This window comes from Belonocnema kinseyi, chromosome 7 (assembly GCF_010883055.1).
Source record: "Belonocnema kinseyi isolate 2016_QV_RU_SX_M_011 chromosome 7, B_treatae_v1, whole genome shotgun sequence".
NCBI classification, from domain to species: domain Eukaryota; kingdom Metazoa; phylum Arthropoda; class Insecta; order Hymenoptera; family Cynipidae; genus Belonocnema; species Belonocnema kinseyi.
The window spans coordinates 41,382,198-41,401,394 of NC_046663.1; the positions used below are offsets into that span (position 1 = coordinate 41,382,198).

At 22.4% G+C, this 19,197-nt stretch overlaps 1 protein-coding gene across 1 annotated transcript in view; it reads left to right on the forward strand.

Moving 5' to 3' along the window:
• LOC117177172 (transcriptional protein SWT1-like) overlaps nt 1-17,745 on the forward strand; it is a 55,361-nt gene extending 37,616 nt beyond the window's left edge. The window contains exons 10-12 of the mRNA XM_033367684.1: nt 6,768-6,925; nt 7,067-7,207; nt 16,984-17,745. Coding sequence (XP_033223575.1) covers nt 6,768-6,925; nt 7,067-7,207; nt 16,984-17,215 — 531 coding nt within the window. The 3' untranslated portion in view covers nt 17,216-17,745. The remainder of the gene's footprint in view (nt 1-6,767; nt 6,926-7,066; nt 7,208-16,983) is intronic.
• The last annotated feature ends 1,452 nt before the right edge of the window (nt 17,746-19,197 follow it).

The following is a 19,197-nucleotide window of genomic DNA, read 5'->3' on the forward strand; positions in this document are numbered from 1 at the left end:
TTTCTAAAAGTTTCATAGTGATTTAAAGGATTAAAAAATTTTTACGAAAATTTAATAACTTCCTAACGATTTCACAAGGACTTCAAGTACTTTTAAAGATTTCAAAGATTCTAAATTTTTTAAAAAAGGTATACCAGATTTCTAACATTTCTAAGATTTTAGAAAGATTTCAAGGATTTCAAATATTTTTCGAAAATTAAAAAATTTCCAAAAGATTTTACCGAAATATCAAAATTTAACAAAGACTAATTACTTCAAGAGTTTTGAAAGAATTCACAAAGATTTCAAAGATTGAAAATTTTTTTTTCAATTTCAGGAAGATTTCAAAAATGGTATACCAGATTTCTAATATTTCAAAAAGATTTAATTGATTTCATAAATATTGCACAAGGTTTAAAAAACTTTCATAAAGAGTTGAAAAATTTCAAATATTTTACGAAAATTAAAAAATTTCCAAAAAATTTTACCGAAATTTCAAGATTTAACAAAGACTTTAATTACTTCAAAAGATTTAAAAGAATCCACAAAGATTTCAGAAGATTTTAAAGATTTTAAAAGCGTTATACCAGATTGCAAAAATTTGATAACATTTCAGAAAGATTTCGAGGATTTCAAAGATTCTACATGTTTTAAAAAGGGCATATGAGATTTGTAAGATTTCAGAAAAATTTCAAAAAGATTTCACAAAGACTACATAAAATTTTTTTTAAATTTCATAGAATTTTGAAAGATTTCAAGGATTTCAAATATTTTACGAAAATTTAAAAAGTTTCACAAGATATCACCGGAATCTCAAGACTTCACAAAGACTTGTATTTCAAGAGATTTCAAAGATTTTAAAGATTTAAATAATGGTATACCAGATTTCTAATATTTCAAAAAGATTTCATTAAAATTATAAATGGTTTTAAAAAATGTCATGAGGATTTCAAATATTTTACGAAAATTGTAAAATTTCCAAAAGATTTCACGGAAATTTTAAGATTTCACAAGGAATTGAATTACTTTAAAAGATTTCAAAGAATTCACAAAGATTTAAAAAGATTTAAAAAAAGTTTACCAGATTTCTAAGATTTTAGAAAGATTTCATAAATATTTGGAAAATTTCAAATATTTCACAGAAATTAAAAAATTTCCAAAAGATTTTACCGAAATTTCATGATTTAACAGCTTTAATTACTTCAAGAGATTTCAAAGAATTCACACAGATTTTAAAAGATTCTTAAGATTTTAAAAAGGGTATACTAGATTTCTAAGATATCAATAAGATTTCAAATATTTTACAAAAATGCTAAAAGTTCCAAAAGATTTCAAAGAATTCACAAAGATTTCAAAGATTTTAAATATTTTAAAAAAGGTATATTAGATTTTTAAGATTTCAGAAAAATTTCAAAAATATTTGACAAAGATTTCATAAAAATTTGAAAAATGTAAAATTTCAAAGATTTCAAGGATTTAAAAAAATTTTACGAATATTTAAAAATTCCCAAAAGATTTTACCGAAGTTTCAAGATTTAGCAAAGAATTTAATTGCTTCAATAGAATTTAAACAATTAACAGAGATTTAAAAAATCTTACACCGGGTTTCTAATATTTCAAAAGGATTTAAAAGATTTTAAGGATTTCAAATATTTTACGAAAATTGAATAAGTTCCAAAACATTTCACAGAAGGAATTCGCAAACATTTTAAATATTTTAAGAAAGATATACTAGAATTCTCAGATTTCAGAAATATTTCAAAGATTTGATAAAATTTTCAAAAGATATAAAGGATTTTAAATATTTTACGAAAATTTAAAAAGTTCCAAAAGATTTCACCAAAATTTCAAGATTTCACAAAGAATTTAATTACTTCGAGAAATTTCAAAGAATTCACAAAGATTTTTAAAAAAATTTTAAGATTTTTAAAAAAGGTTTACCAGATTTCTAAGATTTTAGAAAGATCTCATAAAAATTTCATAAAGATTTGAAAGATTTCAAACATTTTACGAAAATTTAGATTTCATTTAGATTTTAGTTCCAAAAGTTTTCACCGAAATTTCAAGATTTCAGAAAGACTTTCAGTACTTCAAGAGATTTCAAAGAATTCACAAAAATTTCAAAAAATTTCAAATAAGGTATACCAGATTTCTAAGATTTCGTAAGAATTTCAAAAGATTTTAAAAAGAATTAATAAAGATTTCAATATTTTGCGAAAATTTAAAAAGTTCCAAAAGATTTCAAAGAATTCACAAAGATTTTTAATATTTTAAAAAGGATATATTAGATTTTTAATATTTACAAAAATTTCAGAAAGATTTCACAAAGACTTCCTAAAAATTTCAAAAAAATTCATAAAAATTTGAAAGATTTCAAGGATTTTACAAAAATTTGAAAAATTCCAAAAGATTTCAAAGATTTAAAATATTTTAAAAAGGATATTTATTTCTAAGATTTATAAGATTTTAGAAAGATTTAATACAAATTTCATGAAGATTTGAATGATTTCAAATATTTTACGAGAATTAAAAAAGTTTCAAAAGGTTTCACCGAAATTTAAAGATTTCACAAAGAGTTTAAGTGCTTCAATACATTTCAAATAATTAAAAAAGATTTCAGAAGATTTCAAAAATGGTATACCAGATTCCTAATATTTCAAAAAGATTTCAATTATTTCATAAAAATTGCACAGGGTTTAAAAAAATTGCATACAAATTTCAAGTATTTTACGAAAATTTAATATTTTCTAAAAGATTTTACCGAATTTTTATGAATTAACAGAGACTTTAAATACTTCAAGAGATTTGAAAGAATTCACAAAGATTTCAAAAGATTTTAAAAATTTTAAAAGTAGTATACCAGATTTCTAAGATATCAAAAATATTTCAAAGATTTCATAAAAATTTCAAAATATTTTAAAACTACTTCAGAAAGATTTAGAATATTTTAAAAAGGCTATATCAGATTCCAGAAGATTTCAAAGATTTCAAAAATGGTTTACCAGATTTCTAATTTTTTCAAAAGATAACCTCTAAAATTATAAATGGTTTAAAAAAATATCACAAACATTTCAAAGATTTTGAGGATGTAAAATATTTTACGAAAATTTTAAAAGTTACAAAAGATTTTACAGAAAGAATTCACAAAGATTTTTAATATTTTAAAAAAGGTATACCAGATTTCTTATGTTTCAGAAAGATTTTTAAAAGATTTCAAAGATTTGATCAATTTTGCAAAAGATATAAAGAATTTGAAACAGTTTAGGAAAATTTAAAAAGTTCCAAAAGAATTCACAAAAATTTTAAAAGATTTCAAAGGTTTTAAAAAAGCTTGACCAGATTTCTAAGATTTTAGAAAGATTTAATAAAAATTTCATAAAGATTTGAAATATTTCAAATATTTTACGAAAATTTTCAAAAGATTTTACCGAAGTTTTAAGATTTAACAAAGACTTTAATTACTTCAAGAGATTTCACAAATATTTCAAAAGATTTTAAAGATTTTAAAAATGGTATACCAGATTTCTATCTAAGATATGAAAAAGATTTCATAAAAATTTCAAAAGATTTAATAAAATTTCAGAAAGATTTCAAGGATTTCAAATATTTAATACAAATTTCCAAAAGATTTAAAAGAATTCACAAAAGTTTTAAAAGATTTTAAATATTTTAGGGAGGCAATCAGATTTTTAAGATTTCAGACAAATTTCAAAAAGATTTTACAAAGGCTTCATAAAAATTTCAAAAAATTTCATACAAATTTGAAAGATTTTAAAGATTTCAAAAATTTTACGAAAATTGAAAAAGTCCCAAAATATTTCCCTGACATTTCAAGATTTCACAAAGACTTTCAGTATTTCAAGAGATTTCAAGTGATTAACAAAGATTTCAGAAGATTTCAAAAATGTTATACCAGATTTCTAATATTTCAAAAAGATTTCAAAAAAATTTCAATAATTTCATAAAAATTACACAGGGTTTAAAAAGATTGCATAAAGATTTCAAAGAATTTAGAAAGATTTCATAAAGATTTACATGATTTTTAATGTTTTACGAAAATTTGCAAAAGATTTTACCGAAATTTCATGATTTAACAGAGACTTCAACTACGTCAAGAGTTTTGAAAAAAATGACAAAGATTTCCAAAGATTTCGAAGTTTAAAAAAATCGTATACCAGATTTCTAAGATATGAAAAATATTTCAAAGATTTCATAAGAATTTCAATAGATTTAATAAAATTTCAGGAAGATTTCAATGATTTCAAATATTTTACCAATATTAAAAAAGTTCCCCAAGATTTCAAAAAGGGTATACCAGATTTCTAAGATTTTTAAGGTTTCATAACAATTTCAAAAGATTTAAAATCAATTTATAAAGATTTCCAATATTTTACGAAAATTTTAAAAGTTCCAAAAGATTTCATCGAAATTTCAAGATTTCACAAAGACTTTAAGTATTTCAAGAGATTTCAAAGGTTTTAAAGACTTCAAAAATGGTATACCAGATTTCTCATATTTCAAAATGATTTGAAAGATTTCATTAAAATTATAAATGGCTTAAAAAAATATCATAAAGATTTCAAAGATTTTAAGGATTTTAAATGTTTAACGCAAAAAGGAATAACAGATTTCAGAAATATTTCAAAAAGATTTCAAAGATTTCATAAGAATTTCAAAATTTTTAATAAAATTTCAGAAACATTTCAATGATTTCTAATATTTTACAAAAATTAAAAAAGTTCCCAAAGATTTCAAAAAGGGTGTACCAGATTTCTAAGACTTTTAAGGTTTCATAACAATTTCAAAAGATTTAAAAAGCAATTTATTAAGATTTCAAATATTTTACTAAAATTTTTAAAGTTCCAAAAGATTTCACAAAAACTTTAGTATTTCAAGAGATTTCAAAGAATTAATAAAACTTTCAGAAGATTTTAAAAATGGTATACCAGATTTTTAATATTTCAAAAAGATTTGAAAGATTTCATTAAAATTATAAATGGTTTAAAAAAATGTCATAAAGATTTCAAATATTTTACAAAAATTTAAAAAGTTCCCAAAGATTTCAAAAAAGGTATATCAGATTTCTAAGATTTTTAAGGTTATAGAAAAATTTCAAAAGATTTAAAAAACAATTCATAAATATTTTAAATATTTTACGAAAATTGTAAAAATTCCAAAAGTCATTTCATTAAAATTATAAATGGTTTTAAAAAATGTCATAATGATTTCAAAGTTTTAAGGATTTCAAATATCTTACGAAAAAATAAAAAATTGCAAAAGATTTCACCGAAAGAATTCTCAAAGATTTTCAATATTTTAAAAAAGGAATAACAGATTTCAGAAAGATTTCATAAAGATTTATAAGATTTCATACAAATTTCAAAAGATTTTTAAAAAAATTTCAAAATGGTTTTAAATATTTTACAAAAATTTAAAAAGTACCAAAAGATTTCGAAGAATTCACAAAGATTTCAAAAGATTTTAAAAGATTTTAAAAATGGTATATCAGATTTTTAAGATTTCAGAAAAATTTCAAAAAGATTTTACAAAGATTTCATAAAAATTGCAAAAGATTTCAAAAAAATTTGAAAGATTTCCAGAATTTCAAACATTTTACGAAAATTAAAAAAGTTCCTAAAGATTTCACCCAAATTTCAAATTTTCAATTTCACATATGTGTGAAATTTAGCGACAAAATTATTGTTTTTCTTTTATTAAAAATTTTATTTAAATGTTTAAATTTTGGTGTTAAAGCCAAATTTAAGAAGGAAATTGACTATTTTTCAGGTCAATCATGCAGGTCATTTTAAACTTCAATTTATATTTTTATATACTTAATTATGGGTATAAAATTATTAATTTGTTTGAAAGTGAGGTCACAAAGAATGTAATTACTTCAAGAGATTTAAAAGAATTCATAAATATTTTAAAAGATTTCAAATATTTAAAAAAAAGGTGTACCAGATCTCTAAGATAAAAAAAGATTTCAAAGTTTTCATAGAAATTTTTTAAAATTTCATAAAAATTCGAAAGATTTCAAGGATTTCAAAAATTTTACGAAAATTTAAAAAGTTCCAAAAGATTTTACCGAAATTTCAAGATTTAGCAAAATCTTAAATACTTGAAGAGTTTTCAAAGAATTAAGAAGGTTTTCAGAAGATTTCAAAAATGGTATACCAGATTTCATTAAAATTTTAAATTGTTTAAAAAAATGTCATAAAGATTTCAAAGATTTTAAGGATTTAAAAAAAGGTAAAGGTAAAAAAAGGTAAGTATTTCAAGAGATTTCAAAGAAATCACGCAGATTTCAGAATATTTTAAAGATTTCAAAAAATTGTATACCAGATTTATAATATTTCAAAAATTTTATTAAAATTATAAATGGAAAGAAATAAACATTTCAAAGATTTGAATGATTTCAAATATTTTACGAAACTCTAAAAAGTTCCATAAGATTTCACCGAAATTTCAAGATTTCACAAAGATTTTAGGCACTTCAAACGATTTCAAAGAATTCACAAAGATTTCAAAGATTTTTAGGATTTCCAAGAAGTCTTATATCCCCAAAAATTCCGAATTTATTTATGTTCCTGCTTTTTTTTTAAATGTTGACTAATCCAAAATTTAATGGCTCCTTTTTTGCATTTATAACAAAAGGTTATTTCATTATTTGATGTAAAAAAAGCAGACCTGTGTAAACTTGACTTTTTGGCCCAGGAAATTTGGAAAAATCATGATCCAAACTGATCCAAAATCCATTCTAATATTTTTTAAATTCCTATTTTAAGGCTTTAAAGCATAGATGCCTAGAAGAAACAAAAAAAATAGGCCAGAGGAGAATACGGGACGAAATCGGACATGACGAAAATGTAGCAAGGCAAGAGTGCAGGGCGCAAGTCGCTTTAGAATATTTTAATAAAGTCTACGCCTTTACTCGTGACTTCTGGTATGTAAAATAGATTTTTTCATAATTTATATAAACGAAGGTTCATTTTTGATCCTCTACAATTAAAATATTAAAAAAATAAATTAAATAAAATAAAAATATGCATTTAAAATAAATGTAGGATCTATTTATCACTTTTAGTGGTGTGGCAGCTGAGGCTATAAGCATGCCGTGTCCGTTCCTCTTTGATAAAACTGACAAAAGGTTGAGCGTCAACTTTGTAAATAATCATCAACCGGTGGTAGCTGCAAATTTGAATCATCTTCTGCAGATTTTGAGCTTGTATGTATTTTCCACTTTTTTAGAAAAATAATTCCACTTTTTTTCCTGTTTTCAAGAAAATTCCACCTTTTTCTCAACTATTTTTGGTTGAAAGTTCTTTTTTTGTTGTTGAAAATTCTACTATTATATTTTTCGCTCAGAAGTCATCTTTTTTTGTTTAAAAATGTAACTGTTTGGTTGACAAATTAACTTTTTTTTAAATTTATCCTTTTTTGTTAAAGTAGGTCAATTTTCTTAAATTTTCATGAATTAAAAATTCAACCTTTTTTTTATTGAAAATTGAACTATTTTGGGAGAAAATTCATTTTTTCAGATGGGAAATTCATTTTTTATGATAGAAAAGTCTTCTTTTAGTTCGAAATTTATCTTTTTTTGTTTAAAAAAACGTGTTTTCTAAAAAGTTCCTTTGTTTGATTTGAAAATTCAACTAATTGGTTAAAAATTTATTTACTTTGTCGAAAATTCAACTACTTTGTTAGAAACTAGTCCTTTTTGGTTGAAAATTTAAGTTTATTTTATTTGCTTTGATTAAAACATCCACTCTTTATTTTAAAATTTTTAAAATTTAGACCAAAATAGTTAAATTTTGAACTAACTTGTTGGAAATTTAATCGCTTTATTAATCATTCAAATACGTGTTACAAAGTCTTTTTTTTAAGTTGAAAATATTTCTGAAATTTTTAAAAGCTAAAAATACAGCTATTTTGTCGAAAATACAACTATTTCTTTATAAAGACATCCTTTTTGTAGTTAAAAATTGAAAAATTATTTTTTATTTTCATAAGTTTTTGTTTTTTGTTAGAACTTGTACTGTTTTCTAAAAAATGCCACTTTGGTTAGAAAATTTAACTAATTTGTTAAAAATGTCTTTACTGTTTTAAAAATCCAACAATTTTATTAGAAAGTCATATTTTTTGGTGGAAAATTTAATTTTCATCCATTTGTCTGGGTTAAAACTTCCACTCTTGTTTTAAATTGGAAAAATTTCTACCAAAATAGTAAAATTTTTCAACTATTTTCTTAATAAAGTCATATTTTTTCTTTGAAAATCTAACTATTTTGTTGAAAAATCTTCTCTTTTGATTGAAATTTCAACGATTGGATTGTATTCGCAACTGTTTGGTTGATTTTTTGTTTTATTTAAACTATTTGGTTGTAAATTTATCTTTTTGATAAAAAATTCATTTTTTAAAAAGGAAATTCATCTTTTTTGGTACAAAAGTCTTCTTTTAGTTGAAAATGTATATTTTTGGTTAAAAAAAATGGTGTTTTCTAAGAAAAAATCCTCTTTTTGGATTGAAAATTTAAATGGATTGTTAAAAATTTATTTACTTTGTTGAGATTTCAACTATTTCGTTATAAAGTCGTCCTTTTTGTAGTTAAGAATTTGAAAATAGTCTTCAATTTTCGTTAGTTAAAAATTCATCTTTTTGAATAGAAAAATTATATTTTATAATAGAAAAGTTTTCTTTTTGGTTGAAAATTTACCATTTTTTGGTTAAAAATTGTACTGTTTTTCGAAAAATTTCTCTGTTTGGTTTAAAAATTCAACTGATTTGTTAAAAATATTTTTTTCTTAGTTGAGAATTCAAGTATTTTGTTAGAAAGATGTACTTTTTGGTTAAAAATTCAATTTTCTTCCATTTGTCTGGGTTAAAACTTCCACTCTTGTTTGAAAATTGGTAAAATTTCTACCAAAATAGGTAAATTTTCAAGTAACTTGTTGAAAATTTAACTATTTTTTTAATAAAATCATATTTTTTGTTTGAAAATTTAACTATTTTGTTGAAAAATCTTCTATTTTGATTGAAATTTCAAGTATTTAGTTGTAAGAGTAACTATTCGGTGGATTGTTTGTTTTATTTAAATTATTTGGTTGTAAATTCATGTTTTTGGTTAAAAATGCAGCTGATTGATTAAAAAATTCACCATTTTGTTAAAAAGTAATCTCTTTTTATTAGTAATTGGAAAATTTTCTTCATTTTTCATATGTTAAAAATTAAACCTGTCTTCTTAAAAATGTAACTACTTTTGTAGAAAATGCATCTTTTTGGATGGAAAATTCATCTTTTAGAAGAGAAAAATCTTAATTTTTGTTGAATCTTTTTCTTTTTTGGTTAAAAGTTCTGTTTTGTAAAAAGTTACTCTTTTTGGTATGAAAATTCAACTATTTTGTTAAAAAATTATCGTGCTTTGTGGAAAATCCAATTATTTTGATAGAAAATTCATCTCTTATAATAGAAAAGTCTTCTTTTTGGTTGAAAATTGATCTTTTTTGATAAAAAATTCTACTGTTTTCTCAAAAATTCCCCTTTTGGGTTTGAAAATCCAACTATTTTGGTAGAAAATTTATCTTTTTGGATATAAAATTCATCTTTTATAATAGAAGTCTTCTTTTTGATGGATAGTTTTTCTTCCTTAGTTAAAAATTTTAACTATTTTATTAAAAACTCATCCTTTTTGATTGAATATTCATCTTTTTGGATAGAAAATTGAAAACTCAACTAATTTGTTTGAAATCCATCCTTTTTGGTTAAAAATTGAATTTTCAAGTTTCTTTCATTTGTCTTGGTTTAAACTTTCACTCATTTGTTGAAAACTAATAGAATTTCTACCAAAATATTTAAATCTTCAAATTGATTATTAAAAAACTATTCTTTTTGGTTAAAATTAGAAAAATTTCTTCAATTTTCGTAAGTTAAAATTCAACTAGTTTGTTAAAAATTAATCCAGTTTTACTAAAAATTCAAATATTTTTTTAGAAAGTCATCCTTTTTGGTTGAGGAAAAAGTTATACCAAAATGGTTAAATTTTCAAGTAATTTGTTGAAAATTTAGTCGCTTTATTAAAAAATTCAACTATTTGGTTAAAAGTGTATCCTTTTTGGTTGAAGATTCATCTTTTTAAATAGAAAATTGATCTTTTTGGATAGAAAATTTATATTTTATAATAAAAAAGTGTTCTCTATGGTTGATAGTTTAACTTTTTTGGTTAAAAATTATGTTTTCTCAAAAATTCCTTTTTTTTAATTGAAAATTCAACTATTTTGTTAGAAACTCGTCCTTTTTGGTTGAAAATTCAAGTTTTTTTATTTGTCTTAACTAAAGCATCCACTCTTTGTTTGAAAATTGAAAAAATTTGGACCAAAATAATTACATTTTGAACTAACATGTTGAAAATTTAATCACGTTATTAAGCATTCAAATATGTTGTTAGAAAATCTTTTTTTTTTGTTGTTAAAGTTAAAAATATTTCTCAAATTTTTGTAAGCTAAACATACAACTATTGTGTCGAAAATTCAACTATTTTGTTAAAAATTTACCTTTTTTGGTAGAAAATTCATCTTTTGTAATAGAAAAGTCTTCTTTCATATTAAAAATTAATTTTTTCGGTTAAAAATACTACTGTTTTTTTTTTAAATTCCTCATTTTCGTTTGGACATTCAACTATTTTGATAAAAGTGTATCGCTTTTGTTTGAAAATTAAACTATTTTGGTTGAAAATTCATCATTTTTGGTTAGAAAATTTATATTTTATAATAGAAAAATCTTCTTTTTGGTTGAAAATTAACCCTTTTTGGGTAAAAATTCTACAGTTTCCTTGAAAATTTCTCTGTTTGGTTTGAAAATTAAATTAATTTGTTATAAATCAAACCTGTTTGGTTGAAAATTCAACTACTTTGGTATACAATTCATCTTTTTGGATAGAAAATTCGTCTTTTGTAATAGAAAAGTCTTCTTTTTGATTGAAACTGTTTCCTTTTTGTTTCAAATTTCTGTTTTCTAAAAAATTCTCTTTTTGGTTTAACAATTCAACTAATTTGGTGAAAATTTATTAAAAATTGTACTGATTTCTCAAAAATTCCTCTTCTTGATTTGAAAATACAATTAATTAGTTATAACTTCACCCTGTTTGGTTGAAAATTTCAACTATTTTTCAAAACTCATCCTTCTTGGTTGAATATTTTGGTCGACTATGTTACTCGCTTTATTGAAAATTCAACTGTTTTTTTTTTTAATTCTTCCTGCTTTGTTAAAAATTCCACAATATTTTGGTATAAAATTTATCTTTCCTAATAGAAAATTCTTTTTTATAGTTAAAAATTGATCTTTTTTTATTAAAAATTCTACAGTTTTCTCAAAAATTTCTCTTTTTGGTTTGAAAATTCAATTAATTTGTCATAAATTTACCCTGTTTGGTTGAAAATTCAACTATTTTGGTAGAAAATTCATCTTTTGGATACAAAATTCGTCTTTTATAATAGAAAAGTCTTCTTTTTGTTGAAGATTTCTCCTTTTTAATTGAAAATTCTGTTTTCTAAGAAAAGTCCTCTTTTTGTTTTGAAAATTAAACCATTTTGTTAGAAAGTCATCCTTTTTTGTTGTGGAAAAATGAGTACCAAAATAGTTAATTTTCAAATAACTTGTTGAAAAATTAATCGCTTTATTGAAAATTCATCTTTTTGAGAAGAAAATTAATCTTTTTGGATATAAAATCCATCTTTTATAATAAAAAAATCTTCATGGTTGAAAGTTTAACTTTTTTGGTTAAAAATTCTGTTTTCTCAAAAATGCCTTTTTTTAAATTTGAAAAATCAACTAATTTGTTAAAAATGTATGTTCTCTTTTGAAAGTTCAACAATTTTGTTAGAAAGACATGCTTTTTGTTTGAAAATTCAATTGTCATGTTTCTTTCATTTCTCTTGGTTAAAATATCCACTCTTTTGTTGCAAATTCGCAAAATATTTGCTTAAATAATTAAATTTTCAAATAACTATTTAAAAATTTAATTGCTTTACTGAAAAATAAACTATTTTGTTAATAAGGTCATACTTTTTAGTTGAAAATTCAACTATTTTGGTAGAAAATTAATTGTTTAGATAGAAAATTCATTTCTCATATTAAAAAAAAGTCATATTTTTAGTTAAAAAACCATCTTTATTAGTTGAAATTGTTTCTTGATGAAATTTCAACGATTTAGTTTTTAAGTGCAAATTTTTGGTTTAAGATGTAATTGTTTTGTCGGAAAATCCAAGATACGATTATTTCGACTTGAAATCTTAATAATTTAAAGCCTTTTTATATTGAATTTAATATAATAACAATATTTTAATTTTATTTACAAGAATTTGTCCCTCTGTTTCAAGATCATTTTGGACTTGTAAAATCTGACTATATTGGACTTGAGAAAATCTTTTTTTGGTTTTCTTGAAAATTCATCTTTTATAATAGAAAAGTTTGCTTTTTGTTGAAGATTTCTCTTTTTGTTTTGAAAATTCAACTATTTTTTTATAAAGTCATCCTTTTTTGGTGTGGAAAAATGTATACCAAAACTTGTTGAAAATCTAATCGCTTTATTGAAAATTCAACTATTTGGTTAAAAATTTATCCTTTTTGGTTGAAGATTCTACTATTTTGTTTGAAAATTTATCTTTTATAATAAAAAAATCTTCTTTATGGTCGAAACTTTTTTGGTTAAAAATTCTGTTTTGTGGAAAATTCATCTTTTATAATAGCAAAGTTCTCTTTTTGTTGAAAAGTAATCTTGATTAAAATTCCAATTGTTTTTCCAAAAATTCCTCCTTTTAGTTTGAAAATTCAACTATATTGGTATAAAATTCATCTTTTTGGATAGAAAATTTGTCTTTTTTAGCTCAAAGTTCTACTGTTTTCTAAAAAAATCCTCTTTTTGTTTTGAAAATTCAACTATTTTGTTGGAAACTCATCCCTTTTGGTTGAAAATTCAAGTTTCTTTTATTTGTCTTGACTAAAGCATCCACTATTTGTTTGAAAATTGGAAAAATTTCGACCAAAATGATTAAATTTTGAACTAACATGTTGAAAATTTAATCACGTTATTAAGCATTTAAATATGTTGTTATAAAGTCTTTTTTTATATTAAAGTTGAAAATATTTCTCCAATTTTCATGAGCTAAAAATACAACTATTTTTTTTTTAATTCATCCTTTTTGGTAAAAAATTCATCTTTTGTAATAGAAAAGTCTTCTTTCAGATTAAAAATTTATCTTTTTCGGTTAAAAATTCTGTTTTCTAAAAAATTCCTCTTTGTCAATTGAAAATTCAACTATTTTCTTAAAAACGTATCACTTTTGTTTGGAAATTCGACTATGTTTTGGTAGAGAATTCATCTTTAATGATAAAAATGTCTTCTTCTTGGTAGAAAATGTATCTTTTTTTATTCAAAATTCTACTGTTTTCTCAAAAATTCTTATTTTTGGTTTGAAAATTCAATTAATTTGTTATAAGTTCACCCTGTTTGGTTGAAAATTCAACTATTTTGGTAGAAAATTCATCTTTTATAATAGAAAAGTCTTCTTTTTTATTTAAACTTTTTCTTTGTGTTTAAAAATTCTGTTTTCTAAAAAGTTCCTCTTTTTGGTTTGACAATTCAAATAATTTGTTGAATATCAATTACATTTATTGAATTTTCAAGTTTCTTCCATTTGTCTTTGGTTAAAACTTCCACTCTATTGTTAATAATTTATACAATTTCTATCAAAATAATTAAATTTTCAATTTAATTGTTGAAAATATACTAGTTTTATTGAAAATCCAACTATTTTGTTATAAAGTCGCCCTTTTTAGGAAAAATATTGGAAATTTTTCGTAAGTCAAAATTTAATTATTTTGTTAAAAATTCAACTATATTTTGGTAAAAAATTAATCTTTATAATAGAAAAGTTTTCTTTTTAGTTGAAAATTTATATGTTTTGATTAAAAATTCTAGTTTTCTCAAAAATTCCTATTTTGGTTTAAAAATTCAATTAATTTGTTATAAATTCACCCTGTTTGGTTGAAAATTCAACTATTTTTTGTATAAAATTAATCTTTTTAGATAGAAAATTAGTCTTTTATAATAGAAAAGTCTGCTTTTTGTTGAGGATTTCTCTTTTTTAGTTAAAAATTCTACTTTTTCCTAAAAAAAATTCCTCCTTTTGTTTTTAAAATTCAACTATTTTGTTAGAAAGTCATCCTTTTTGCTTAGAAATTGTAAAATCTTCAATTTTCGTAAGATCAAAATTCAACTATTTTGTTGAAAATTCTACAATATTTTGGTAGACAGTTAATATTTTATAATAGAAAAGTCTTCTTACTATTTGAAAATTGATCTTTTTTTTATTAAAAATTCTGCAGTTTTCAAAATGTCTCTTTTTGGTTTGAAAATGCAATTAATTTGTGATAAATGCACCCTGTTTGATTGAAAATTCAACCATTTTGGTATAAAATTCATCTTTTTGGATAGAAAATTCGTCTTTTATGATAGAAAAGTCTGCTTTTGTTGAAAATTTCTCTTTTTTAGTTAAAAATTCTACTGTTTTCTAAAAAATTCCTCTTTTTGTTTTGAAAATTCAACTATTTTGTTAGAAAATCATCCTTTTTGGTTGAGGAAAAATTTCTACCAAAATGATCAAATTTTCAACTAACTTGTTGAAAATTTAATCGCTTTAATGAAAATTCAACTATTTGGTTACAAATTTATCTATTGTGGTTGAAAATTCATCTTTTTGAATAGAGAATTTATTTTTTATAATAAAAAAATCTTCTTTATGGTTGAAAGTTTAACTTTTTCGGTAAAAAATTTATGTTTTCTGTTGAAAGTTCAACTATTTTGTTAAAAAGTCATCCTTTTTGGTTAAAAATTCAGTTTTCATGTTTCTTTTATTTCTCTTGGTTACAAAAACCACTCTTTTGTTAAAAATGTGGAAAAATTTCTGCTTAAATAGTTAAATTTTCAAATAACTACTTAAAAATGTAATCACTTTCTTGAAAATTTAACTACTTTGTTAATAAAGTCTTACTTTTTAGTTGAAATTTAAACTATTTTGGTAGAAAATTAATGTTTTTAATAGAAAATTCATTTTTCATAGTAAAAAAGTCATATTATTAGTTAAAAATCCATCTTTATTAGTTGAAATTGTCTCTAGATGAAATTTCAACGATTTAGTTGTAAGTGAAAATTTTTGGTTTAAGATATGTTGGACTTGAGAAAACCCTTTTTCGGTTTTGTTGAAAATTCATCTTTTATAATAAAAAAGTCTGCTTTTTGTTGAAAATTTCTGTTTTTTAGTTAAAAATTCTGTTGCCTAAATATTCCTCTTTTTGTTTTGAAAATTGAACAGTTTTTTTTAGAAACTCATCCTTTTTTGTTGTGAAAAAATGTCTACCAAAATAGTTAAATTTTCAACTAACTTGTTGGAAATTACATCGCTTTATTGAAAATTAAGTTATTTGTTTAAAAATATATCCTTTTTGGTTGAAGATTTAACTATTTTGGTGGAAAATTCATCTTTTTGAATAGAATATTAATCTTTTTGGATAGAAAATTGATCTTTTATGATAAAAAAATCTTTTTTTATGGTTGAAAGTTTTACTTTTTTCGTTAAAAATTCTATCATTTGTTTCGGTTGAATTTTCCACTCATTCGTTTGAATTTAATTAAATTTCTACCAAAATTGTTAAATTTGCAACTCAATTGTCTACTGTTTTCTAAAAAATTCCTCTTTTTGTTTTGAAAATTCAACTATTTTTTAAAAAATTCCTCCTTTTTGCGTGAATATTTAACTATTTTTGTTGAAAATTCATCTTTTCGATTAGAAAATTAATCTTTTTGCATAGAAAATTTATCTTTTATAATAAAAAAATCTTTTTTATGGTTGAAAGTTTATCTTTTTTTCCTTAAAAATTATGTTTTCTTAAAAATCCCTTTTATTTTTACTTTAAAATTCAACTATTTTGTTAGAAAGTCATTCTTTTAGGTTGAAAATTCATTTTTCATGTTTCGTTCATTTTTCTTGGTTAAATAATCCACTCTTTTGTTAAAAATTAATAAAATTTCTACCAAAATAGTTAAATTTTCAACTTAATTGTTGAAAATTTAATCGCTTAACGAAAAATTCAATTATTTTGGTAGAAAATTCATTTTTTTGGGTAGAAAATTCATTTTTTATAATAGAAAAGTCTTCTTTTTGGTAGAAAATTTTATCTTTTTGCGTATAAATTCATCGTTTATAATAGAAGTCTTCTTTTTGATGGAAAGTTTTTCTTTTTTAGTTGTAAATTTAAATTATTTTATTCAAAACTCATCCTTGTTGGTTGAACATTCATCTTTTTGGATAGAAAATTGAAAATTCAACTATTTTTTTATAAAGTCATCCTTTTTGGTTAAAAATTGGAAAATTTTCTTTAATTTTCGTAAGTTAAAAATTTGTCCCGCTTTGTAAAAAATTCAACTATATTTTAGTATGAAATTCATCTTCTATAAGAGAAAAGTCCTCTTTTTTGGTTGAAAGTTGATCTTTTTTATTAAAAAATCTGTTTTCTAAAAAATTCCCCTTTTTGGTTTCATAATTCAGTTTGTTAAAAAATTATCCTGTTTTGTGAAAAATTCAACTATTTTGGTAGAAAATTAATTTTTTTTATAGAAAATTTATATGTTATAGTAAAAAAGTCATCTGTTTAGTTAAAAATCTATCTTTGTTAATTGTAAGAGTCTCTTGATTGAAATTTCAACGATTTAGTTGTGAGTGAAACTTTTTGGTTTAAGATTAAATTATTTTGTTTGAAAATCCAGCATACGATTATTTCGACTTGAAATCTTAATAATTTAAAGCCTTTTTTATATTAAATGCAATATAATACCAATATTTCAATTTTATTTGAAAAAATGTATTCCCCTATTTTTACCCTCTTTTAAGATCATTTTGGGCTCTAAAATCTGCCTAAATTGGACTTGAGAAAACCTATTTTCGGTTTCAGGGCATTGGAAGATATAAATGGTTTGAGGCCTGATCATAAATCAATAATGGTTTTGACCGAGGCTCTAACAACCTTCTTCCCGGATGAGTTCAATGATCTGAACGTTGAATTGTCGCCTCTGGATTTGTATTATTGCATCAAAAGTAAGGAGGATTTAATGAAAAGAGGATTGAACCAATTTCAAGAATTGAGTGAACAATTCTGCCGAATGGCAAGCTTTAGGTGCAGATAAAACGAATGCTAGGACGGGTATGCTAGGACAGCAATGATAGGGCGGGTATGCTAGGACAGTAATGATAGGACGGGTATGCTAGGGCAGTAATGCTAGGATGGGTGTGCTAGGACAGTAATGCAAGGACGGGTATAGAGTCATTTATATTTATTTATGCGGGTTTCTAAAGATGTAAAAACTGTAAAAACTTCAAAGTGCCGAAGATTATTAAAACAAGCTAAAGACTTGTTTTATAGAGTTTAAAAAACGTGGTTCCGATTCACTTTTTTTGTATACTTCGAAAAATACAGCCAATTATTTATATTATTTTCTTTTTTTTCTCTCTTTTTTTCTTCTTTTTTTTTAATGATTTAAGCAAGAGGCTTTTATGATTTTACAAATATACTGACCAATTTAAATTGTAAAGTTACTGTGTTACTTTATGTTGAGTTGTGATCTCATTATCGTTTTTTTTCTTTCTTTATTTAAAAAAAAAAAATTTTCAGAGCATTGTGTCAAGAAATGCAATTAAAATTTAGGATTAGCTATTTTGAAAATAAAGTTTCTAAGGGATTATTAAAATTAGTATAAAAGTTCATAAAAGAAATATAGTATTAATTTTGTACTGAATTGTTACAAAATAAAAAATATGCAAGTCTACAAAAAATTCTGTTTATTGTCTGATTTTAATCAAATTTGTTAGAAAGAATCACTTTCAAGGTCTTCAATAATTTGAAGGAATTTCAAAGGATTTAATAAATTTGATCTCAGATTTGATAGTAGTTCGAAAAATTGGAAGGCATTTTAAAATATTATTTGAGGGCATTTTAAAAGATTCTTGGAAACTTTAATAGATTTGAGCAATTTGAAAAATTCCAAAGGATTTCGATTTTACGAAAATATTTTGAGAAGATTTTAATAATTTAAAGGGAGTTCAAAGGATTTTAAATGTTTAGTGTTTTTTTTTATCCTAAGGAATTTTCAAGATCTTTGAAAACTTTCACGGGATTTTGAAAGGATTTAAAATACTGTAGAATATCTTAAAAAATTTAAAGGAATTTTGAATACATTTAAATATTTTAGAGGGATTTATTTCAAAGGATTTGAAATATATTAGGAAATTTTAAAAGACTCGAAGGAATTTTTAATAGATTTAAATATTTTAAAGGCATTTCAAAGGGCATGAAATATTTTTGAATATTTTTCTTTTTAGAGATTTAAAAAAATATTTAAATAGAGTTCAATGAGTTATTGGGATTTCGAAGGATTTTTTTAGAGTAGACGATATTTAAAAAATGTCGGAATTTTCAAGAATTTTAGAAATTTTTGAGTTATTTCAAAAAAATTGAACTGATTTAAAATATTTTGGGTATTTTTAAAGAATTTTCAAAATTTTATGAGATTTTTAAATACTTCAAGGAATTTTCAAAGATTTTAAAAAGTTTCCTGTTTTGCCAAAAGACTTCAAAGGATTTGAAACCTTTTCGGGTATTTTTAAAGATTTGAAGAAATTTCGAATTTTGAATTTCTAGGTTTTTAAAAACATTTTAATGGATTTCAAATAATTGATTCACAAGAATTGAGGGATTTTGTAGTACTTTAAATATTTAAAGGTATTTCCAAAGATTTTAAAGAATTTTATGACTTAAGGATATTTAAAAAGATTTCAAGGATTTTAAAAATGATTTTCGATAATTTAAAGGGATCTCAAAGAATTAAAAGAATTTTAGGGTATTTAATAAAAATTGTAAATAATGTTCCATAGCTTTTTTAAATGTTTGAAGAGATTTCAAAAGACTTCAAAGGATTTTAAATATTTTTCGAGTATTTTAAATGATTGAATTTTATAGTATTTTTTAAAAATCAAGTAAATTTTCAAGACCTTTAAAATTTTTCAAGGGATTTTAAAAGATTTAAAAATATTGAAAACATTTTAGGGTTTGAAAGAATTTTTGATAGATTTCAATATTATAAAGGAATTCTAAACGATTTTTAAGATCTTA